Consider the following 23,550-nt stretch of genomic DNA (forward strand, 5'->3'; position numbering starts at 1 on the left):
ACAGAACAAAGTTGCGTCCATGCAGTACTACTTTCTGGCTGCTTTTTCAGTGTAAGTTTTCTCTTTTTGCTCTTGCAACAGCAGAGCTAAATTAAAACTTTCCATTTTTTAGTGTGAATGAAGAAATGCAACAACACCAACAAAAAATTAATGAAGTCATCATTAACACCGCTGTGAACCTGAGAGGAGTAACTTTCCTATATTTAAACATTTACCTCTAACATTGGTTAAATCTAAGTAGCCGATCCAAAAACCGACTGGCAGACATCTGTAGAGCTTGTTGCAATATAAAAAGACTTTTAAACAATATAACTGCAACTACAGACTCATTACTCAAAATGTAACCAAGAGGGATTTCAGTCACTAATTTTTCTAATATCATCATATATTCTAGGTTGTATTTATTTTGTTATACGTCAAAACTATGTACAAGATCAGAATGTATCATATTAAACTCCTGAGGAAATATGTCGACCTCTTGCCCTTGCAATTGGTTCAAAGTGAGTTAGATCCTACCAATCAGAATACAGGGTTAATTTAACGTCATCTGCTGCCACCTGTTAAGGGAGGAAGAACCAACTGGTAAGATGTGGCTTTTGTCGTTAAACATAAAAACAAGGGGAAAAAACAAAATTATGCCGTTATTGTAAAAAATAAATAAATAAATGCATATAAAGACCAAAGACACATTTTTTTTAAAAAGCAGGTAAAGGAAAAATAACTTAACGTTACAGTTGTAACAGACTAGCTTAGCTTTAGCAATCAGGCAAATAGGTTTTATCCTTTGCTCTCTATTAGCTCGCTTGCTAGTAATAGCATCCAATGTAGGTTACTTTTTTTATCAAGATAAACACATATAAAACAGTATATTTGGGTTAATCTTATAGCTCTTTCACTCTGGAACAGATTATAAATTAAACTCGAAATATGTCAGATTACAGAGGAGTTAGCATTAGCAGCTAAAGTATTCTGACATCAAATTAGCATTTAAACACAGGCGCTATATAATTAAATAGGACCCGCGAACCTTGAAAATCAATTTAGGGATTGGAGAAAAATAAGTAAATTACTTTTAAGTACGTTTTTTCAAAGTTAACTAAATTAACTTAAATTTGTTGGCGGGTAGCAGCTCTTCATCTTGAAAAATTCGGGTAAATTAGCCTAATTAACAAAGGTTAGTACAAGTCCATGCTGCTAAAGAGCCATAAATTATGACAAATATTTTAACTAAGACCAAAACTAAGGGCAGCAAAGTTATGTAATATACTAAAAAAATACAGCATCCTAAAACTCATAACATTGAGCTCTTAAATTTTATCATGTATGTCTTATTTCCATTACTAAACAATTACTGTACTTTTTGCAGTCATGGCCATGTCTCTTGGTGACGACACACTCCTGTGTAATTTCCCAAAATGTCGGACCAAGTTGAGCGGCTTTGCCTGGGTCACAGCCTGCTCACATGTTTTCTGTGATCAGCACGGATCCGGTGAGTTCAGCCGCTCCCCCGCCATCTGCCCGGCATGCTCCTCTGCGCTGTCTGGGAAGCTGGATATTGTGAGGACAGAGCTGTCGCCATCTGAAGAGTACAAAGCCATGGTGCTGGCAGGTCTACGACCAGACATAGTTCTTGACATCAGTGCCCGTGCTCTGGCCTTCTGGAGTTATCAGGTCAACTATCACCCTGTCTAAAGGCATTCACAGTCGGTTACTGTCTGCAAACCTTGATAGCATGTTTTTATATCAGTCATGACAACTAGCTTGTCAGTCTTTGTGTTTAAAGGTCCATCAGGAGCGCATGTATCAAGAGTACAGTCTGTCCCGCGCTGATGCACAGCTGAAGCAGATGGAGAAGGTTTTGACTCAACAGAACCAGAGCAGAGAACTAGAGCTCACCGCCATGAGAGGAGAGATTGCCTCCCTGAAGAAAGTAAACTCTTCATCACTTAACGTTACCAATGTGCCACTAGGACTCTTATCAAGCTTTGTTTGATTTTTGGTTGATGTAATTTGGGAAAACATAGCATAAGGTTGCAGTTAGCCTTGAAAAAAAATACCTTACTTTTGTGCAAAAGCTTTCAAGGACTCCCAGCCATCATCTTTCAGTCTTAAGCTTAAGTTCTGACAAATCGTGTCAGATGATATCAGATAGTACTTCTCTTAATTGTGCTCGTCAGGTGATGGACGAGTACAAGAGGAAGTACAGCGAGGTGTCTGAGAGGCTGATGGAGAGGAACAGGCAGTATCAGAAACTGCAGGGCCTGTACGACTCCCTGAGGCTGCGGAACATGGTGGTGGGTGTTGGGGAAAGAGACATGCAGCCACAGCCTGGAAACCAAGACTTAAACAATGGTAATAACACTTTGTTTGTAATTTATTGTTAAATATGTCATCACAGAAGTCCATCTCCTTTCTAGCTTGGAGGAAACCGCATTGATGAAGATTTGCTTTTAGGTTGTGATTTGTCGGAAACATTTCACCCTTTTTTTCTTAAGTGAGGTCACAAATGGCACCAGAATGCGGGATTTTATACATTTTTATTTTTTCTTTGCATCGATGAACTGTGTTCAGTGATAGTGGTTTTCAGAAGTGTTTCAGATCAGCACAAACTTGTGTGTTTTTTAAACAATATCCTGCCCAAGGGTCTAAAACAATCGTGGTCAATCGGTAATTGTTTTAGCTGTGAAATCAACCAAGTTCTCTGCATCTTTTATTGATCGCAGCAGAGCTGAAGTAGCCTCTGGCTGAACGCGTTGTTTGTTGTGTGCAGCATCGCTGATTATGTTGAGCAGCTTTTGTTACATTCTTCTTTACATAATCAGCTCCAGTGCAGTCTCCAGCACAGAGCCAGCCTTCTCTAACAGTTTGTTCAGTTTCTTTGAGTCACTGGCTCTGATGCCGCTACCCCAGCAAATGCTGAAAGGCAGATTGTTCTCTCCACTTCAGACTTATAGAAGATGCAGCAAACACTAAAGGACTAAATCTTCATTAAAACCTATAGTCTGCTCGGTCTTTTCTTGCCTTTCCAGTGCAGTCTCTTTTCCAGGGAAACTTCCAGGTATCTGTATTTCTCAACCACCTCCTTTCCTTGGAGGGAGACAGCGTTCAGCTTCTTCCTGGTTCTCCTAAAATCCACAATCACATTTTTTGTTTTGTTTGTGTTCAATTTGAGGGGATTGTTCTCACACCAGGCCAAAAATAGATCGACCCGTTCCCTGTGCTCAGCCTCTTTTCCATCACTGAAACCCCCAACAACTGCAGACTCAGTATTGTTGTTCTGGAAGTCTGAGGTGTGCAGAGTGAAGAGAAACAATGAGGGTACAGTCCCCTGTGGCGCTCCTGACCACCTTCTCAGACACACAACCCTTCAGTCTGAGAAACTGTGGGCTGTTTGTCAGTAATCCAGGTGGTTGCAGAGGGATCTGCTTGTATTGTCAGCAGCTCCTTACATAACAGCAAAGACTGAATTATATTAAAAGCTCTGGAGAAATCAAAGAGCACGATCCTCAACGGGCCGGCTGCTTTGTCCAGATGCGAGTAGATAATGGCAGCTTCAACACCACCCCCAAATTCTTAAGCAGACTTAAGTGGGTCCTCAAAAGTGTTCACTTGCTCACTGAGGTCGACCAATAATAGTCTCTCAAGGGCTTTCATGATGTGGGAAGGATGTCTGACTCAGGCCTCAGAACCCTGGTTCTGACACCAAGTGGACCTGCAGCCTTGTTCAGTCTCTCCAGCTGCTTCTTCACCCGACTGCTGGAGGCGGTGGAAGAGTAGGTCTCGGTAGCCGTGTCCAGGACATTGACTTCAGATTTAATGCTGAGATTTTCACCCTGCACCGGGTGAGACGATGTGTTAACATACCAGCAAATATTCTGGAGCATTTGCTGTCAGTGAGCGTGTGTGTGTCCGTGTAATTGTGATGGTTTTGTCCTTTCTGTTGACCTGATATGTTGTGGATATGAACAGATGTTCTGCTGTGATGTAGTTGTATAAACAGCATCTACGAAAAAAAACAGATCAAACTATCTGCACTTTCTCCTGAAAATCTCTGGCGTTCATGTGTGAAAGTGGCTAGTGTCCTGATGTGGAGGTGTGGGGGGGGGGGGAGCTGTGGGTACAGGTGAGGTCTGAGCTGCTCGAAGCAGGTGAGTGTTTGCCTGAAATGAACCTTTTGAAAAACACGTTCAGCTCATCTGCTTTGCCCAACATTTCCAGTCTTTTGCTTCTCTGTTGATTATTATTGGCATCAAAGTCAGGATAGATTTTTAAACATTTTAAATATTTTCTCTGTGGGATTTTTATTGGATTCTTTTTTAAGAACCATTTTAGGCAACATCCCAGCTGTTTAGGACACAGCTGGAGGTGACCTAAAATGGAAAAGAAATAGTAAAATATCAATCCATCCATCTATCTTTGTAGACTTTCTAATTAGATGCTTTCATGAGATCATCACATTAAAAAGTAAGATATGTAGAGGAATGTTAAAACGGCCTAAAAGAGGGCCCAGCTGTAGGTGTTTTGTTTGAAAGAGGTGGTCGTCAAGAAAGATCAGCAGGAGCAAAGAGCTGATTGTGTGTGTGAGGGTCGGAGCAACAATGAGTGACGTCCATCGACCCCCTGTGTGTTACCCAGCGATGGCTCGGCAGGCGACTCCACAGAGAAGCCCTCAGTTCTTCTCTCTTGGCCCCGAACCGGACAGCCGTTTCTTCTCCTGCCTGGAACCCGATGGAGCCAAGACCTTCTTCCAGTTCAGCTCCCCGGCCAGAGATAAGGGCCGGAGCTTCATCAGCAAACACTGAAGTTCTAAATGTGAGAGCCGCACTGTGTTGCATTCACGGGTTACTCGTTTAGTTGCAGAGTCTGTTATTCTGTCAGCCATTTGTGTTATTTATTGTACTCTGAACCCTAAATGTTGTCAGAAGTAATACATTGAATTTAAGTTGTGTTCACACACCTGTTACAGTAAAAGTGAGTAAAACGGTCTTTTATAGAGCACTGTCCTGCAGCCTTCTAGATGATGTAAAACCACAAATAACCTTTTTTTTATCTCGTTCTTTATTAAAGAAACTCCAGAGAAGTTTGTGAACCTTAAAACTATGCGCTTATGACTCGTTTTAAAGTACATGGACTTCAGTTGAGCCCATTCTGGGACGATTTTGGTTTCCAGCGCCAGACCGCACCGTTTTACTTTGGGATCGCTTGACATCTTTGTGACTTTTCAGCGTGAGAAGTTCACGTGCACGCATGTGCACGTGCACAGCCCACATGGAGCTTTGTTTATTGGACGCTGGTGTTACATCCCACAACTACAGGGGAAACCACACAGCCAATAAAAAAATAATTAGAGATTTTAAGGAAAGAGAACCTGAAAAGTCTTAAAAGATTAGGCCTAAAGAAGTAGTGCAACCAAAACTATGATTGTATGTTGCTTTAACTGAAATTCCTAAAGTGTAAATGTCTGACACGAGAGTTCTTTAAGAGGGATTTTCCCTTTATGCCACTAAATACTACAATTAGATGTTCTGTCAATGCTCAATCTGACTCGGGTTAAATTTGTACCTGAGACACTGATCAATTCCTTATTGGAAATATTAAGAGTAAATTAGCGGATTAACTGTCCAACTCAAATCATGGGTGAGTTTTTGAATACATTTTTCCTTTTAATAAGTGACTTGATGATCAACTGGATCGTCCACAAGATGATCGAAATAGTTTAATTTGTTTTTTGGTCCTGTGCATCATGCCGACTCACGGTCTGTTAAATAATAAAACCCTGAAAGCTGCTGCTTTACCACTGCACATAAACAAAGTACCTCAGGTAAAAAAGGGCTTATTTTTAGGGAAACCGAAGTCACAACTGAGCTCATGGCAGGTTTATTCATTTACAGAAGAACCGACAAAGACAAAGGGAAAAAAAGACTTCAAGAAGTTCATAAATAAATAGAAAACATAACAGGGTGACTTCTATTTACAAAGCAACATGTAAAACAGGCACAGGTTTTGGAAACTTTCAAAATTGGAAAAAATCTAACGAATCCAGTAAAAACTTGGTCCTTTCTTGAATCCGGGCTCATTCGCTCTGGTGTTTGTAGCTGATGGAGACAGGGATCTGACTTTGGACGTTCTGCTTCTTCCCATTGACGATGAGGAGCAGAGGAGAATCCACTCGTATACTTCTAAAATCAAATGTCTGTCGCAGAGAAGGCATGGAAGGGTTAAACACACACATACAGATGTTATTGTGCAAATGGTGACCAACATGCGTGAACTACTTACCTTCTCTTTATGTGTAATACTGTGTCGTTTCACATTAGGTTCAGGAATGACCACAGAATCCCCTATCAGCACCCCCCAGCTGTCCGCTGTGTTATAGACCATCACCACTATGCACATTCCCTCACTGTCAACCATGCCAAAGGTGCTGGAGAACAGAAAGGGTGAACAATTTCAGGGCAACGCTAGAAATAAAAAACACTATTTCTCCAAGACTGAAGCGGATGTGCTGCACTTACAAGGCCATACGATCCTCAGAGGCCAGGCTGAACACCACCTTTCCCAGGGCGGCCACTCCAGCATTATGAGCGTGCGTGAGGGCGGAAAGAGTTCGAGGCTCCAAGCTGCCAACGCGGCCAGACGGGGCGCGAAACTGTGGAGATGAGCAGGGACCCAAAGCGGATGTGTTGAGGTTCGAGAGCATCGTCCGTAACTGACGCGCTTTCACCTTCCCCTGGAAACGCAACAGAGTTGAGATGGAGAGGGAAAACCCAAGAGCCACACTTTGCTGCCCCCGTGTGGTCAAAATATCTTCTGGATAAGAGTCATTTACAGAGAATGAAAAGGCAATATGATCATTTTCCCTGTTGGGAAATGTGTGATACTGTTAAATGTGAATAATTCTCTATCATTTCTATTTAACTGAAACTACATTTTAGTAAGTTTATATTTTAGAAACCAGGGATTATGTGACATTAATATGTAGAGTGTGTCTTTTCTTTTTTTAATGAACTAAAAGGGGTACACAACCTGTTTGCATAACAAAGCATGGTTTCCAACACCAGTGAGTGTTGTTCTCTACACCAGATTGAGAAGGAGCAACGCCTACTCTTACCTTGTTCTGTAGGAGTTCTGTCACCTTCTCCAGATACTCCAGCAGCTGCCTCTCTTTCACTGGCGGCTCCTCCCAGCTCGGGTCCAACGCCGCTGCTCGGCTGTAGCCGCCCAGCGCACACCCGAACATCTCCTCGTACTGGAACAGGGTGGCTCTGTTGAAATGCAGCTCCGGGTAATGAGAAGCTGCTCTATCAGTCTCCTACGGAGGGATGTGATGCAGTCAAATTTAAGCATTCAAATTCATTTCTAATTGTGCAGGTTTGCCCTCTGCTTCGGAGGGCGTGTGGACTCACAGATTTTGCGTAGGCACTTAGAGCTTGTTGAGAGAACTGTGGATTCTGTCCACAGGTGAAAAACAGAGACACATAGGCATTTCCCAGGATATCTGTACAAATGACGACATAAAAGACTTTCTAACAACACTGTCATTACATCAGGCACAAGAACGCCACAAAGACTATGACTCTACACTCACGCCAAGACGTCCCATCTGTGACATCCAGCTGGACAGCTTGCCGGGCCACGTCCACACTCTCCAGAACCTGCTTGCCATGTAAGTCGCTGCTGGCCGCCGGCAGCTGCCTCAACACCATAGACAAGTTGCGTAGGGAGACTTTGTTCTTCTTCTGCAAGGGTGGAAGATCAAGCATGGACAGGTGAGTTTCTAAGTGGAGATGCAGGGAAGACATGTATAAGAGAACCTCCTCTAACCACCGTACCTGTTGTAAGGCACCAGTGAAGCAGTTCTTGGCACCGGCCAAGTCTCCTTTCTTCCAGAACTGCTCACCCAGTATGTTCCAGGCCTCAACAAGGCCGGGCTCCAGCTTCACAGCACGGGACAGGCACTCCTCTGCTACAGCACTAAAGTCTGGAGTCACATTCAGACACCTGCCCTTCTGCAGCAAGAACTCTGCTTTGTGTTTAAAGCACTCTGTTAGAAGTTAGAAAACAGAGAAACCAAAGATGGAAATCATATTCCGCCAATAACAACCATATAGTTTGTTTTGGAAATACAGCCCCCACCTTCATTCTCCTCCAGCTTCTTCAGTGTCTGTTCCATCTCCTGTGCAACGTCGCTTTGTTTCTTTCCAGCTTCCTCAACACGGTGAGTCTCAAAATAACCATCTCTGAAATTGTACAGTTCATCCACGAGCTCCTGTGTTGTGGGAGAATAGCGCAACGACAGATGAATAAAAGATAGAGGCATATTTCTACAATAACTCCTACAAACCATTATTTCAGAAATAACATGTTTTTTTTCACGAGAATCGGTTGTGTGTGAAATCTGTACTTTATGCAATGGTGTTGCATTTTTTTTTTATTTTCGGAGCCATCACATTGATGCATATAGACAAACTGCTTGTGTTTGGCATCTGAATTGTAGGGAAAGCTGACTTAGAGGATCTCAGCGTCATTCCATCGTGCATAGTTAATGCTTTCACCCCGATAATGTGATGACTCAGCATCAAGTACCCAGATCCAGGCATCCAGGCATAAGCATAATAATTCATTCTGAGGTTTAACGGGATACAGTAAAATATTTAATGCCATTCCGTCTATAAAATTTAAGGTATTGGACTCACACGCTTGACAACGTATCAACAATAGAAGCTGAGCACAAAAAGCAAGTGTTAGCACGACAGCTGCAGACAGTTGTTTTAGTAACGTTTAATCAGAGACGTTCAGCCTGCAACACACTCACTGACCACACAAAACAAAGCCTCAAGACACCTGGTGTAAACGTTTAAGTGTGTAACATTTTAGGGAGGACTTACCGTCATGATTTGCACTTGGTTTTTGTCTTTTACAGGATCACCACTCTCCCCTGCTTCCGCCATCTTTGCACTAACCCAAAAAGAAGAAAAGCAACCGTCGGAGCGGAACAAAATGCGACCGTATGTTGTCAAAGAAATATCACCTGTAAGACGCTACTGTCTGTATACTGACAAAAACAGTCATTTCTTGAGTGAAATGTCAATAATATAATTATTTTGAGCACATACGAAGCAGGCTTTTAATTTCAGTTACACCGGAAGTGACATGAGTCCGTGCGCAAAACGAATCCGACAATATTTTTTAAAAAGATTTTGTGTTATTTTGTGATAAGAATGGTAACTAAGGATATGTTGATATTAATGTGATTATTTCCTTAATTCAGTAAGTATAACTGCTAGTATCAGTCACCTGTAAAGCAAAAGTTATATGCAAGACAGGAACGTCTAATCTCAGTCAAATTGCTAGTGCGACCAGTTTCCGCTGTGCACCGCACATACATTGCAGCTCAGAGCGCGAAAGGAGCCAAACTTTGTCCCAGATACGCTGCTCAGTGTGACCGGCGTCTGGATTTGTATTGCTGTATAATCCAGCTCGCCATGTCAGATACATGGAGCAACATCCAGGCCCACAAGAAGCAGCTGGACTCCCTGCGGGAGAGGCTGCAGCGGCGGCGGAAAGATCCTGCGCAACTGTCCGCGGCGGGTACGTACAAACCGGACACAGTAATTCAGTTTGTATACAGCTAAATATTTAAAAGGTGGAGCTTCTAATTTCACCGGCTATCTACTGCCATTAAGTGGACTTCAATGAAAGTAGAACACTGTCAATAAGTAAACTATATGCCGTTTAAAGCGATTATTCAAATGATGGATTAACGAATTGCTTTATAAATGAGAATTAGTTTCAGGAGTATGATACTGTAGCACTGAGCTGCAAAATATAACAATACAGGAGACAACACAACACATGTAAACAAACTGATCTGTGCTGGGTACTGTGGCGAAGCCCCTCGTGCAAATAAAAACAAGTTGATGAACATTAGGGACAATACTTCCTAACCTCTACATAACAGAGGGGAGATAATGCAGTGTGTTCAGTCAGAGGCTTCTTCAGCATCGCTGCAACAAAGCACGATACGTGAGATCAGTCCTGGGAGCAGCAATAATCATACAGTAACCTTATGGGCTAAATAAAGTGTTATTTTCATTTAATTTCAAAATGCTACAAAACTCAACAATAAAACTGTTCAGAAATAATGTCATTAAACATCTCAAAATATTATGTTTCCTGTTTTGAGAAATGCCTTTTTTTTCAGATTGGTTATTACTTATCTTCATATTGTTTGAAAACCCTGAAAGGTTTCAGCCTTTTCTCTGAGCTTATGCTTTCACTTTTGTTGCTTTCACAGATGGAGGAGGCAGCACAGACACCTCCGTTGCCAGGAGTGACAGTCCAGCCCCGTCAGCTCCATCCGGCTCTCAAGAGGAGACAGAAAAGCCACCAGACCCTGAGCTAGAGAAGAGGCTTCTGGGATACCTGTCTGATCTGAGCCTTTCGCTGCCAACAGACTCCCTTGCCATCAAAAATGAACTCAACAGTGTAAGGCTTTGTTGTCCTAATGTCAAATATCACCCTTGGATTTGATGTTTACCTTGTCTGATGTTCTGCGTTTATTTCCCCACAGCCTGAATCAGCTGTTAGCCACGGATGCATCCAGAGCCTGCTTCTCAAATTCTCTGCTCAGGAGCTCATCGAGGTCCGACAGCCTACCTCAGCTTCTTCGTCTTCTGCAGCTTCCTCTTCTGCTTCCTCCCCCACAGTCGTCGTAGCCGTGGACCACACCAAACTATGGGCTATGATCGGATCTGTGGCAGGAGCCCAAAGGCCTGGAGTTAAAAGAAAAGCAGAGGACCAGACCCTAAGCAAAAGAGCCAGTGGCTTCTCACCCTCACTTCAGAGCTCTGCTACTCCTCCACACTCGTCCTCCTCCTCTCTGACCCCGGCCTCCTCCTCACAGATGGCGGGACCTTCTGCATCAGGGAGCGGTGCCGAGAAAAAGAGCAGGAGCAGTAAAAGCCAGTCGTCCCATTTGGACATGGAGATTGAAAGCCTCCTGAACCAACAGTCCACCAAGGAGCAGCAGAGCAAGAAGGTAATTATTATTTTGACTGGTTCTGTTTTCAGCAGTGTGGGATTACAGGTGAGGCATGGTGTGACGGTCCTCTGTGTCCAGGTGAGCCGAGAGATCCTGGAGCTCCTTAACGCCAGCACAGCCAAGGAGCAGTCCATCGTGGAAAAGTTCCGCTCTCGTGGCCGAGCGCAGGTCCAAGAGTTCTGCGATCATGGGACCAAAGAGGAGTGCGTCCGCTCTGGAGACACGCCTCAACCATGCACCAAGTTACACTTCCGGTGAGTCGCTCTTTTTATAACTCGTGGTTGTGTTGACATAAAAACTGACGCCTATTTCAACTTGGTTTGAGTTTATTCTGTAACAAAAGCCAAACCAGCACCATTAGTGCTTAATTAGCAGTTAAACAGCAGGCTGATATCAGAACCCCCACATTCTGACACCGTCTTGTTAAATACTGCTGGGCCTCTTACATGAAAGAACCTCCTAATGCCACGGTTCTTTTATATACACTGATCTCATTTATTGTTAAATATGCTGGAAATGATGCTGTTAAATATTATTATTTTTGCATTTACTAAAAGCATTTAAAACCACACAATTTCCTGATATGAGGTCCGAACTTCCTGTTGACTCGTAATTTGTAACCATTACTGTGGCCGTAAAGGTTTGATTAAATAAATCAAAGCCCTGTTTCTTGACTTTATTTTGAGACATCATCCGTTTAAAGAAATATGAGAAATGTGTTGGACTTGGGATAATATCATATAATACTATTTAATACTTGGTTATCAAGATGAAAAAGCCACAAAGGTGAAACACATTCCTGTCACAGGTGGTCTGATGTTCAGCAGTGGGATTTTCCCACACAGTTTCTATCACCAGTACATCCTTAATCTAAAGGGACTCACTTTCAAAGCCTCTGTCCTTCTTGATTTGAACTTTTTTTGAGAATATTGATTTAATTACAGAAATATTTGCACAATCGGTCACAGGCTACTTCAGAGTAAGTGAAAATTGAAAAGGCTGCATTACGTGTTGGGATGTGCAGCTCTTTTACTTTGTGGTGTTTACCGTCTGTCGTTCAGCCGAATCATCAACAAGCACACAGACGAGAGCCTCGGCGACTGCTCCTTCCTCAACACCTGCTTCCACATGGACACCTGTAAATACGTCCACTATGAGATCGACAGCCCCCCGGAGGCCGAGGGCTGCCTGCTGGGGCCCCAGGTGGGGACCACAGAGCTCGGCCTCCACGCAGGGGACACTGACAGCAACGTGGGAACACTCTTCCCATCGCAGGTGAGGAAGAGAGCAAATGGATAAACACACATGCGGCTGTGTTTTTCTTTGCGAGTACGACATTTCTATGATGTTGCGCTTTGAATCTTTTTATTTCTTTTTAGTGGATCTGCTGTGATATCCGCTTCTTGGACGTGTCCATCCTGGGTAAGTTCGCCGTTGTGATGGCCGACCCGCCTTGGGACATCCACATGGAGCTGCCGTATGGTACTCTGACTGATGATGAGATGAGAAAACTGAGCATCCCCGCCCTACAGGATGACGGATTCCTCTTCCTCTGGGTCACCGGCAGGTAACTAAAACAAGCCTCTGTGCTCGGTTCATTGCCTGAGCAGGAAAACCGGCTGCTTGGTGTCACCGTTTATTTATCCAGGTCAGTTTGATGTTCAACGGGTCAGCAGCCGTGTACTGATCCATAACTTGGTGGTCCTCAGATGTTCATATTGCCCTGAAATGTAGGACCAGAGTTAAATCTCTGGAGGGAATATCGGCTTCTCCTCTAAGCTGTGACCTTGACTTGTTTACTTCAGTTATAACAGACTTTAAATGTACTTTGCATTTATTAGTATTTATTTTTAAAGTGTCTTTTTTTAAAAGTTAAACCAAGAATTTGATTTAATTAAGAAAATGACTCTTTTTTTTTTCCCCTGAGGTGCCAGAATGAAATTTGCCTGAATTCTGTGTGTAAATGTGGTCTATTGTCATTATTATTCTTGTTATAACTCACACTGGCTCTTGTCTTCCTCCCTCAGGGCCATGGAGCTGGGCAGAGAGTGTCTCAGCCTCTGGGGGTGAGTTTTTCTTCCTGTAATTTGACAACCATCGTCTTTTTGTTGCGACACAGTCTCACTTTTCTTTGCTTGTTGCACCTTGACTTTCCCCTCAGCTACGAGCGTGTTGATGAGATCATTTGGGTGAAAACCAACCAGCTTCAGAGAATCATCCGCACGGGCAGAACGGGTCATTGGCTGAACCACGGGAAGGAGCACTGTCTGGTACGTTTGGAGATGCTTGATTCGCATTTATTTTCGGTTGGGAAAGACTTTCTTGCGCTTGCTGTAGATAGAGGTGAGAACCTCCCTCCAGAGTTTAATTTCATAGCTCAAAAAACAAAAATCAGTGAGCATAAAAAGCTCAAAGTGCAGAAATGAGACTTCTTTTGGTGGTGTTGAACTTAGCTTCACCTTCACCGCTGACCTTTCCAGCCGGGACTGATGGGCCTTCGTTGCTTATGGTGTCGTGTGTGAAAGTGCAGAACATCGCAGAACTTGATGACGTTTTTTCTTTCTGTGTGAGCACACATTCCCACAGGCGTACCCTCAGTAATTATTACCACGTTTAGGATTGTTTTGCACTGCAGAGTCACTTTCATGTCGTGGAGATTGTAATATTTTGAATGATGTGTTGCATTCCCGTCTTTTTGTGAGCATGTGGTCGGTAGGACTTCTTCTTATTTAAGGCGGCTCCTGACTGATAAAAGTTATTCGGCTGCTAAAGGTGTCGGGCAGAAAGGTTGTGACTAATTGAACATATGTACAACCACATGTTTGTGTTCAGGTGGGTTTTAAAGGAAACACGCAGGGGTTCAACAGAGGTTTGGACTGCGACGTCATTGTAGCCGAGGTAAATGATTATCTATCTTCAGACGAACGCACTGTTGTTACCCACAATTCTTCAGCCTGTTAAGCGTCTTATCGCTCCGGCTCAGGTCCGCTCCACGAGTCACAAACCAGATGAGATCTACGGCATGATAGAGAGGCTCTCGCCCGGCACCAGGAAGATTGAGCTCTTCGGTCGACCCCACAACGTTCAGCCCAACTGGTAACACACATGCTTTTATTCTACAGCCTATTTAAAACACTTTTTCATCTGTTAAAATGCCCTTTTGATCCCTTTAAATTCCCATGCAGGATAACTCTTGGAAACCAGCTGGATGGCATTCATCTGTTGGATCCTGAAGTTGTGGCTCGGTTTAAGAAGCGGTATCCAGATGGCGTCATCTCCAAACCTTAAGGCCAGCTGTGAGGACATCAGTGTGTGAAGTGTCTTTTCGGACTTCTTTTATACTTGTAAATATATTTTTTTTCTAATAAATCCTGTTAACAAGATGAATCATGTGTGTCTTGGTTAAGAATGATTAAAACTGTGTGAAGATGCAACTTTCTGTTCCCTTAAAGCAAAGTTTTGATGTGTTTTCAGGTTTAATCCCCTCATTTAACAGAGCAAAGCATCATACTCACAACTGATAAAAAGACAGGAGAAATTCTTTGTTAAAAATGCTGTTATTTTGTTAAGAACAGGGATTTTTGATGCACTGTACATCTGAACAGATTACCGCCACTTTCATTCATACCTGATGATTACAGCCCAGCGTTTGTCAGCATCCATTCAGCTCAGAGCCGGGACTTATTATGAAAATGTTTAAAGGAGTCAAGCGTGACAAGCAGAACTAACTTATTAAAAGTTGCTGTGCAGCTCCGTTTCCTTTTACAAATTTTCATAGATGAACTAACTACACTAAAACATCTGCAAAACATCCTCATACAAGGTGTCAGTATAACCCCTCGATGTTTAAAAAAGAAGGAAGTGCTTTTCTTAACACAGTCCAGTGGGTAAAAAAACAAGTTCTGAGTTTAGCAAAATGATTCGGTTACACGTGACGACGTAACTGATGGAGTCGAGATGGGTTAACTAATGTTAATGAAACAGCCCTTTTCAGCATCAGCCATGATCTAATCAGCCAACTGAGAATGAATCAAGTGTTTGAAGCCCCTCCCCCTCCAAAAAAAGAAAAGGAAAACCTCCACAAGGAAGAAAAGGTAAAGCACTTATTGGTGAACACTGTAAACAACTTTTTTTCTGCTTTCTAATAAGTCTGTTGGTTTGGGCAGAGGATCCGCTACGTTAAGCCTTTTAGTTCTTTTTCTCGATCAACCTTATTGATCCTCCAGAGTTCTGTGTGTGCAGCAGAGTACAGGAGGTTAGAACTGCAGATGAGGCTCTGAGCAACTACATCTGAAGTCGATAGACGACTCCTCTGCACCACAGACTCCCAACAGAGACCAAAATCCATTATGCTCCTCTGCAGGCTGCTGTCCTGCTCAGTAGGTGGCGTCCACTGCGTTGATGTTGCTGTCCAGCTGGTGCCTGAAAGACAGCCTGGCCTTGGAGGAGAAATAGATCTGGGAGCCTCGGCTGAGGCTTCCTGCTCCTTCGCTTTCGCTGCTCCAGGATGTTGTGGAGGACAAACGTGGCTTCATCTCCTCTATGGGAACTGAGTGGGAGAAAAATACAGAGTCAGCTTTCATCAAGCTTTGCTGGAATGAAATGGTTGCTTATTTGGTCAATATTCTACATGGGAAGTTGCTCCTCACCTGCCGCTGGGGGGCACTGCCTGCTCCTGCAGCGCTCTTTGCAGCGTCTGTAAAAAGGGAAACACTGCAGCATCTTCACACCCATGACAGGATCCGCCTGAGGACAGAAGAGAGAAAGCAAAGACATGAATATCAAAGCTCTGATAATCAGTAAATCAGCTCAACGGGGACAAACTTTCTCAACCAAACAACCCTTCCTCTCCAGCTTACATTTAAGCTGCCTTATCTGACTGCAGGTCTGACAGCTCCTTGTCTGCTCCATAGGTCACAGTTTAATGGAATTATGATGCTGCACTTCAGCGCCATGATAGCTTAACGTAAGCTGACAATATCAATGAATGGCACCGTGGCCCAGCAACCAGCCCCTCGGTCAGTATTTACAGAGCCATCATCGCTGTCGTTCTGCCCGCTGTCTAATCCTGGGAAAGGACGTCAATGTACTGTGGCAGTCCATGGAACTGATAAGCTCTCCTCTGACAGCCAGACAGATTACACAGAGCTGACATGAAGTAGACCCGTCATCACCAGCGGGCAGACCGCAGTTTTTTAAATTTTCCCTCTCAACCAGCTGTTCCGAGCGTCCTTCACCTGCAGGGAAGTCGAAACACCTGTTGTGCATTTTGCTTGACACCATGTGGCCGTGACCCTTTGCACTGCAGAGCTGGATGAGTCTGTCAAAAATCAACATTTCCCTCAATACAGTCAATCAAACTATAGCTGACAAGGTCGCAGCCACACTCCAGTGCAGAGCTTCAACTGCTTAGAGAGAAAAAGGGTTTTATTTTAGTCTAATCAGGTTAGGAAATGGGTCAGGTGAAATGGAGCAGAGGGAGGTGATGAGCCTGGACAGTTTCTACGGAAATTGTGGTGAGAAGAACATGGATTGTCATAGAGTCGGTTTGTCTGGTGCATAATAACACATGAGTAGCCCGAGAGCAAGGACGGTTTAAAAGGCAGTTAAGATAAACTAAGGAAAGAATACACCTTAGAAGTCATTTTTACAAGCTTCCTTTTATGGAAGACCGACTTAGCTTTTAGAAGCCTTGGCAATAGGAGGTGATAAACCACAGGATGACATGATGAGATTATACAGAATATGTTTCATAAGGGAGATCTGATCCATTAAACTGTAGTTTCACCTTAGTTTTAAGGTCAGTCTTTTAAGTGCCTGCTTTTTGCTTTTTGGTATTTTCCTTGACTGTGTGTCTCATCTGCAGTTACAAAGTCAGAGTCCACACTCTCCTTGAGGGAAAACACTGCTCCTGAACTGCTTAAGACACCTTATTTGTTGTCCTGGCTTTACTGCCTTTACTTAACCGCCTCATCATGTAACATCTCTGCATAACGCCTGCCTACTGACTTGACTGGAAGGTCCAGAACGAAGAATGGGTCGCTGATTCATTTTGAGAAAGGTGCAGCCGCATCTTCTGCTAAACAAACGTACTAAACTTTCACTTATTTCATCTTTCACAGCCTCAAGAATCTGTTTTCTGAGAGATTTTAGGCAAAAAGGAAGTAATATTGTTGCTTAATCTACATCCATATTAGACCTAAAAGTCCAACTTTTATAAGAAATGTTTCTGAATACAACTTGAAGACCTCAAAAGATATGGTCAATGATTACATTCAAAGAATGTCCGGCTTCTCTTGGTTGTGTGCATGTAAAGGATGAAAGTGGCGCCCATGGCGGTACGGTTGGATAGTCCTAAGAATGCTTTTTCGCCCTAATCGTGACTGTAACCAGGAGGTTAGAAACAGTTTTATTAAGGTGTGTTATAAGCTGTGTTATTGATGGAACGTATGATGGTCATCTCGCAAAGGCCCATAGTTGGAAAACTATGTCTTGGCTGCTCTATTTAACCCTTCTCATTCCTCCTCATGAGGACTTTATGGCGTCCTAAACAAAGAATCTTGAGAATGACGTCTGCTCTGATGTGGAAACACTCACATGATTTATATTTCCCTTCGACCGCAGGTGGAGGCAGAACTTTACATGACGCCGTTATGAGCTGTGTTGAGGGAAATGAACAAATAACCTTTACTGGTGGAGGACTTGTTGGTTTTTCATTCTATAATTTCTTTATCGTACTTTACAAACCTTTCAAACCTGTGAAGCTTTCAGAGTTAGCTAAATCACTTACATATGATGTATTATTGCTGTAAGTTCGGGGTATTTATTTAGATCTGTGCTTCACTTATTTAAACCTATAATGTAGGGAAGCTGTACTTTTAATAGATGTATAATAAAGATTTGGATTTCTAATTATTGTAAAGTCATATTACAAACAAAATTAGTTTTTATATGGGCCGTATGTCACGTATATGCATGGTCAAACCACAATAACTGGACTTATATTCCCCTTAGTTTAGTCCAGTTGCTGTGAGATGAGGGATGCTGTGAAAACCAGCAGTGCAGTAGAGCCTGTCCAATGAAAGCTGGACGAACATTTTAGGACAAGGCTGGCTGGCTTCAGTCTGTTGTAAAATATGTTTTAAAAAGCCCGTATTATGCTCATTTAGTGTCTTGCTTGTATAGATGAAGGTTAAGTCAGTCTGTGGCCAAACTAGCTGGAAATGAATAGTAGAACTTACAAACAGCAACTATTTGTTAATAAGATTTCACAACTGATCAGATTTATTTAAGTCTACCTGCATTACTCCAGATAAATAATATATTTGCTGTTTTCCCCCTTTAGGTTTAAACCAGACGTCATCGTTTGTGTCGTAAATGTTCGTTTCTGCATCCACTGCAGCCAACACACCTCAGCAAGCTGGTGAAATTTCTTCATGGCCATAGCAGGTTTCACCTTAATCCTCCAGGTACTGTCTGAAATTAAATGCCCACCTCGTTGCTGTTCTGATGGGAAAACCCTCAGAGTGTGTTAATCCCCTGAGCCCCATTGTTCAGTAATCACATCGGGACAGACTTGGATATCTGAGGACAAACACTGAACTGGGATTGCAACATAGTGTTGGCAGAGCGCACTTTTGCTTCACTGTTTGCTTCTGCTTGACTCAGAGAGGTGGTTTCGTGGGGACGTGACCGCTCACACATACACTCCAAGCTGCGGCAGCACATTACAAACATGCCAGAGAGGGAAACAGTGTCCACTTAGAGAACACAGCCTCCCTATTTCAGACCAAGTCGCACCATAAAAGCTATTTTTTCTCTCCTCAATTTTCAAACACATAATGCCCTCCCTTCTCTGCTTAGCTCAGGTGTGGTTGTGAAACTCTATTCCTTTCAAAAACAGTGATTCCATTATGTTTAGCTCAGTTTAGAGATACCGCCTGCAAGATGAGACCTCATTGTATAGCAGTGACAGTACAGACGGAGCACTTTTTTCCCCCTGTGCCCAGTTTCTCACACAAACACATGCACAGTATTGAGGCCCTGGTCAGCAGTGAGGAATTTTGGGCACAGATCATGATTGGCTGTGGAGGTCTGGCAGCACACAGCAGGCTGGGAGCCTGGATGAGAAAAACAACCTCAGATGCTACACACACACACACAATGACCACAGAGAAGAAAGAAGAAAAGGAAAAGCAGTGGAGTAAAAAGACAAACTAGGAAGGAGGTAGAGCATGAAAAAGAGCAGAAAGGAGAGTGAAAGCTTGGGATTGTAAAGACTGACGATAAAAGTGAGAAAGGGACTCAAACTGGAGGCTCCAGCCTGCAAGCGGCTGCTGTGAGTGAAGTGCAGTAGTTGATTAATGTGGTTTTACTTGTTCAATCTGTGGCGGCTCGATGATGGAGCTGAAATTTGCACAACCCCTCCGGAGACACAGTGACAGCCAGCTTGATTTCAGGATTTGGGCCTCTGTTGTCTCACAGGTTTTAAACTTTTGGAGTGCGTGTTTGTGCATGTCCGCACTTACAGGGACCTTTATTGGGGTAGTTTGACTATTCCAACTTGTACGTTGAATATAATCTGAACATAATGCTTCCAATTTCAGTCAAACTTTCCACTCAACAAACCTCCCCACTCACATCCGTCCACACTTGGCTTCTTATCTGTTTTACAAACAGCTCTTACATGTGTTTACAGTGAAGAGATAACAATCACAGCGCCTCATTTCCACTCAGTCTTTGGAGCTTTATAGGGGGAAAACATGCAGTCCTGAGCTGTTAACTTCAACACAAAGTCTCACCCAGGCCTGCCAGGCCGGATGAAGCACACTGTGTTCATGTACTGTACGAATACACCCACAGGGCGTGTGTCCATTAATAGCTGCAAGCAATCCGCTTTCATTCATATTCATCAGAGATAAAGCAGCTTTTAAAGTGTTTCTAAGAGCTCCAACAGACAGACAGATCAATACTGTATGCTTCATAGTATATTGAAGGTTAGCTTTCTTCGAAATGACTTTCACTCAGTGGTACAATGCAGCAAAGTACATTTGCTTAAATGCTCTTTCTGCTTCTTCTTGGCTACACCAGTCCTTTCTACTTCATTGCATTTCCACAACAGCATCAGTTACCTGTTAGTTAGTTACTTATTAGTCAGTTACATGTTGTTTTGCAAATTACGATTCTTGTTTGCACACAGAGTATGTGATGTGCTGTGTCCATCCGCTCTGAAGTCAGCTGAAACATTTACTCCTTTAAAACAGTTACAAATCAGCATCTATTCCATGATTGTTTCAAGTATTTGTGATGGCATTTCTCATCATTCTCAGAACTTCTATTAACCAAGCAATCTATTGATTGGTGGAGAAAATAATCTGAGGATTAATCAACCATTAAACTAATCGTGATTTTCAGCTGGGTTCAAACTAGTTAAAATCACCCCCACCTCAGCAACTACATCACCAAGATCCTGCTTTTACATTAAAGGAGGTGGAATAATAATTTAATCTTGGTATATATAGTACAGTCATATATAGAAGTACTTTCTGTTCTTCCTTTCCCTCTTTTACACAGAATATGTGAAAATAAAACACAAAACTGTCAGAAATGTGCTCAACTTGCCTCAGTTTACAGCTTACCTAAAACTCCTGACAGGCAGTGCCTCTCTGCTTTAAACACGGATTCAGACACAGGTAGAGTGCAACTTTATGATGTAAGATTCATTTTTCTGTAACTAATCATGTAACTATTTTGATGTAACTACTCATGTAACAGTGGGGAGAAAATTAAAGACCTCCCCTTTATTACAAAATAACCAGTTACATGACATAAGCAGAATAAAATGACACCACCCTTATAATTTGGATGCGGTTCTTTACTTGTGAGTACACAGTGATCCAATACTTAAAAAAGTACAAAATACTCATTTTTCCTGCACTATTTAAATTTTTCATCTTTGACGTGTTAATTAGTCCTATACGGGATTTTAAATTACATTTAAAGCCATAGTCTTGCAATTGAAAGGCCCAGCTGTGTAGTTTTTAGGCAATCTTTGAGGCTACAGCTTTTGGTATAGTTTGGGAGGGCGTGAGGTGCTCGTGCAGGAGATGGAGACGTCAGAGCGCGCGCAGTCGGAAAGTTGAATGAAGAGCTGCGACTGACAGGTTAATCTGAGCTTTCATCTACTACACTGCACATCACTAATCCCTCCGACTCGGTGGATAAGCGATCAGGTACATGTCTGTGTTTACAAGTCGCTCCTAAGAGCAGGAAGCGCCACATATTTGTTTATTTGACCGTGAAATAGAGTCTAAAGATTCAAATAGAGGCATTAAAACATGTCTCAATGTCGGTCAGTGTTGCCAATGAAACAATGAGCATAATGGGTGACTTATTAAGGCATAAAGTATAAAGTTTGACAGGCAGTTTTCAATAACAGCAGCTCACAAAAAGTTTACAGCATAGCCAGGAATCCTCCCACTGACACACCTCCCTCTGTAGCTGTGTGCATTCAGAAAAATGTAGTCTTAAAAAGAATAAACCTTCTCATTTCTGTTAAAACAAGTAGCATTACCTACCCGGTGAATTAAACGCACAGAGTGAAAACGGAGGAAAGATATTGTAGAGACTTTTCCAGTAGAAACGCCCGGATCAGCTCTTCATGCACCGTCTCTCGTTAGAATTGTGCCTCACTGCGTTCCCACCGCGTCGCCTCGTCCTGCACGTCCCTCTCTGACAGTATGGGGAGGTTTCCGTGGCGCGGACAGGCTGAACTTTAAATAGGCTTCCCTAATCCCTGGAGCATAGTGAAGCTGGGCACGCCTGCCTTCCCTCGCCCTCCCCTTTTCTCTCCCCCTTTAACTCCCAACCTTCCTCATTCTCTGCTGTCCCACGTCGACCTGCATGCTTCCTGCATGCTCTGCATTGTTTTGCCTCCATGGGATCAAAAATAGAAACCGCTTTATTGATAGCAGCTAATGCCCAATATTGCCTTTGTACTGAGGTGATTTGAGAAATCAAGACTCTTTAATCGCGTTTTGACAGCAAATATATTAGTCCATGTTATCAAAGTCTTAATGTCTCCTTTAGAGATTTCAAATGTCTGGATTAAATACAAAACATTACCCCTGAAGCAGTTCATGTTGTTTAAATAGTCTGAAATGAGAAGTACTTCTGTGAATAGTCTATATGAAGTTAATCTCCATCTCCTATCCAAAAATATGTGAAGGAGGCAAAGACCAAACTTCCATGGAAAAAACAAGGTGAAGCAACTTTCAGTCATGCATAGTTCCCATCTCAACATGATCAGTGTTTCTCATTTAACCACAAACAAAACGTCAGCATGACCTTCAGAGTAATGTCTTATTATTGGGAAACTGTCCAACAGCAGCTGCATGAGGGTACGTGTTAACACTTACAATACAGACAACAGTGACTCACAATGAATTTTCAATATATTTCAGTTGATTTCCTAGAGATGCATCTATACCACCTGCATACCGTCTGCTTCAGTGTGTTTTCCTCATGGTTTCTGAGACCCATTTAGAGTTTTGAGGTGACATCAAGAGCTGTACACAGTAACAATGGCCACTGACACGATTTTCTGTAAAATGCTTTCCAGGAATAGGGGATATGCAGATGTGGCTTCCTTCAGACTCTCCAGCCCAAATGAATCAATTGGGTTTCATACTCATACCTTCATACATCGGACAGTTCTTGCAAGAAGGTGCAAAAAACAGCATAACTGTAGCCCTCTGTGGAATAAACTAAAGCTGGGCGTGTGTCAGTAAGCCAAACATTTGTCATTTAGTTAAAGCCCAGCACAGATAAATGGACAGGGAGACCTGGTGTAGTGCTGTGTGGTTATGATAATTGATTTATATCTGCCTTTTTAAAAGCAACAAGACTAAGGCTTGTAACAGTTCCAAGAGTTTTACTGGGACAATGAAATCTATCCCAATCCATCTCAAGTGAAACAAACAGGACTGAGAGAGCTTATTCACCCAGTGGAAAAAAATACAGAACTGTTTAATAAAACTGTCTGTCCAGTGAGTATGATGAAAACCATGTAAGCTCAGCATCAGGAGTAAGAGTTCACATCTAAAATCAGACATTTTGCATTTTTTTAAACCTCATTTGACGTTTGTAATCTTAAAAGAGTTCAGTGTCTTTATCACCCTGTCACAGGTAGACATTTTACAAAGAATGGGCGGGAATTTATGAAGACAACTGGACTTCTTTTCTTGGTTCCTGTAGCAGTGAAAGCTTCTTCACCGACATTCACTGACATTAGTTGGCAGGTTCAAGCTCATAAGTTGCTGTGAGGGAGGATATGAAAGATAGCAAGCTGCCTTTCGTGGACTGTGAGATGCACGTTGATGGGGTCTAAAGTCTCATTCAAGAGTCTTTGATTCACTCCATCAGAACTCCACCCTATCAGGCTGAGAATGTCCCTACAGAGCCCAGCAATATATTAGCTTTTAAGTATTTTTCACATCTCCTGCATT

General features: G+C 42.7%; 4 protein-coding genes across 4 annotated transcripts; 2 read left to right on the plus strand and 2 right to left on the minus strand.

Moving 5' to 3' along the window:
• The first annotated feature begins 1,371 nt into the window (after positions 1-1,371).
• On the plus strand, positions 1,372-4,903 carry LOC140282014 (E3 ubiquitin-protein ligase CCNB1IP1). The gene is made up of 4 exons (XM_072376549.1): positions 1,372-1,671; positions 1,784-1,930; positions 2,178-2,352; positions 4,636-4,903. The coding sequence occupies exons 1-4, from the start codon at positions 1,375-1,377 to the stop codon at positions 4,800-4,802; spliced, it is 786 nt and encodes a 261-aa protein (XP_072232650.1). The 5' UTR covers positions 1,372-1,374; the 3' UTR covers positions 4,803-4,903.
• A 1,167-nt stretch (positions 4,904-6,070) lies between these two features.
• ttc5 (tetratricopeptide repeat domain 5) lies at positions 6,071-9,124 on the minus strand. The gene is made up of 9 exons (XM_072376085.1): positions 8,889-9,124; positions 8,137-8,269; positions 7,833-8,044; positions 7,589-7,739; positions 7,407-7,498; positions 7,112-7,312; positions 6,516-6,730; positions 6,280-6,424; positions 6,071-6,193 (listed from the first exon to the last, which is right to left on the minus strand). Exons 1-9 carry the CDS (start codon positions 8,949-8,951, stop codon positions 6,074-6,076), a joined length of 1,332 nt encoding a protein of 443 aa, XP_072232186.1. The 5' UTR covers positions 8,952-9,124; the 3' UTR covers positions 6,071-6,073.
• A 242-nt stretch (positions 9,125-9,366) lies between these two features.
• Positions 9,367-14,429, plus strand: mettl3 (methyltransferase like 3). Its single transcript, XM_072375851.1, has 11 exons — positions 9,367-9,591; positions 10,298-10,488; positions 10,574-11,041; positions 11,123-11,298; positions 12,106-12,319; positions 12,424-12,611; positions 13,072-13,110; positions 13,206-13,314; positions 13,877-13,942; positions 14,028-14,140; positions 14,230-14,429. Exons 1-11 carry the CDS (start codon positions 9,486-9,488, stop codon positions 14,330-14,332), a joined length of 1,773 nt encoding a protein of 590 aa, XP_072231952.1. The 5' UTR covers positions 9,367-9,485; the 3' UTR covers positions 14,333-14,429.
• Positions 14,430-14,565: 136 nt separating this feature from the next.
• LOC140281429 (uncharacterized protein C17orf114) lies at positions 14,566-21,817 on the minus strand. The gene is made up of 3 exons (XM_072375854.1): positions 21,622-21,817; positions 15,694-15,790; positions 14,566-15,593 (listed from the first exon to the last, which is right to left on the minus strand). Exons 2-3 carry the CDS (start codon positions 15,776-15,778, stop codon positions 15,421-15,423), a joined length of 258 nt encoding a protein of 85 aa, XP_072231955.1. The 5' UTR covers positions 15,779-15,790; positions 21,622-21,817; the 3' UTR covers positions 14,566-15,420.
• Positions 21,818-23,550: the final 1,733 nt, after the last annotated feature.

Source organism: Leuresthes tenuis, unplaced genomic scaffold (assembly GCF_036924035.1).
Source record: "Leuresthes tenuis unplaced genomic scaffold, fLeuTen1.0.hap1 SCAF_22, whole genome shotgun sequence".
In the NCBI taxonomy this organism is placed as follows: domain Eukaryota; kingdom Metazoa; phylum Chordata; class Actinopteri; order Atheriniformes; family Atherinopsidae; genus Leuresthes; species Leuresthes tenuis.

Bases quoted from the DNA above. Each gene is read 5' to 3' on its own strand.
- LOC140282014 (XM_072376549.1), top strand. From the start codon at position 1,375: ATGTCTCTTGGTGACGACACACTCCTGTGTAATTTCCCAAAATGTCGG. The intron at 1,931-2,177 runs GTAAACTCTTCA...TGTGCTCGTCAG, and splicing joins AGATTGCCTCCCTGAAGAAA to GTGATGGACGAGTACAAGAG. The intron at 2,353-4,635 runs GTAATAACACTT...TGTGTTACCCAG, and splicing joins AAACCAAGACTTAAACAATG to CGATGGCTCGGCAGGCGACT.
- ttc5 (XM_072376085.1), bottom strand. From the start codon at position 8,951: ATGGCGGAAGCAGGGGAGAGTGGTGATCCTGTAAAAGACAAAAACCAA. The intron at 7,313-7,406 runs GTGAGTCCACAC...ATCCCTCCGTAG, and splicing joins TAAGTGCCTACGCAAAATCT to GAGACTGATAGAGCAGCTTC. The intron at 6,194-6,279 runs GTAAGTAGTTCA...TCTCTGCGACAG, and splicing joins GTATTACACATAAAGAGAAG to ACATTTGATTTTAGAAGTAT.
- mettl3 (XM_072375851.1), top strand. From the start codon at position 9,486: ATGTCAGATACATGGAGCAACATCCAGGCCCACAAGAAGCAGCTGGAC. The intron at 12,612-13,071 runs GTAACTAAAACA...TTCCTCCCTCAG, and splicing joins TTCCTCTGGGTCACCGGCAG to GGCCATGGAGCTGGGCAGAG. The intron at 13,315-13,876 runs GTACGTTTGGAG...GTTTGTGTTCAG, and splicing joins ACGGGAAGGAGCACTGTCTG to GTGGGTTTTAAAGGAAACAC.
- LOC140281429 (XM_072375854.1), bottom strand. From the start codon at position 15,778: ATGGGTGTGAAGATGCTGCAGTGTTTCCCTTTTTACAGACGCTGCAAA. The intron at 15,594-15,693 runs GTGAGGAGCAAC...TCTCCCACTCAG, and splicing joins GCAGTGCCCCCCAGCGGCAG to TTCCCATAGAGGAGATGAAG.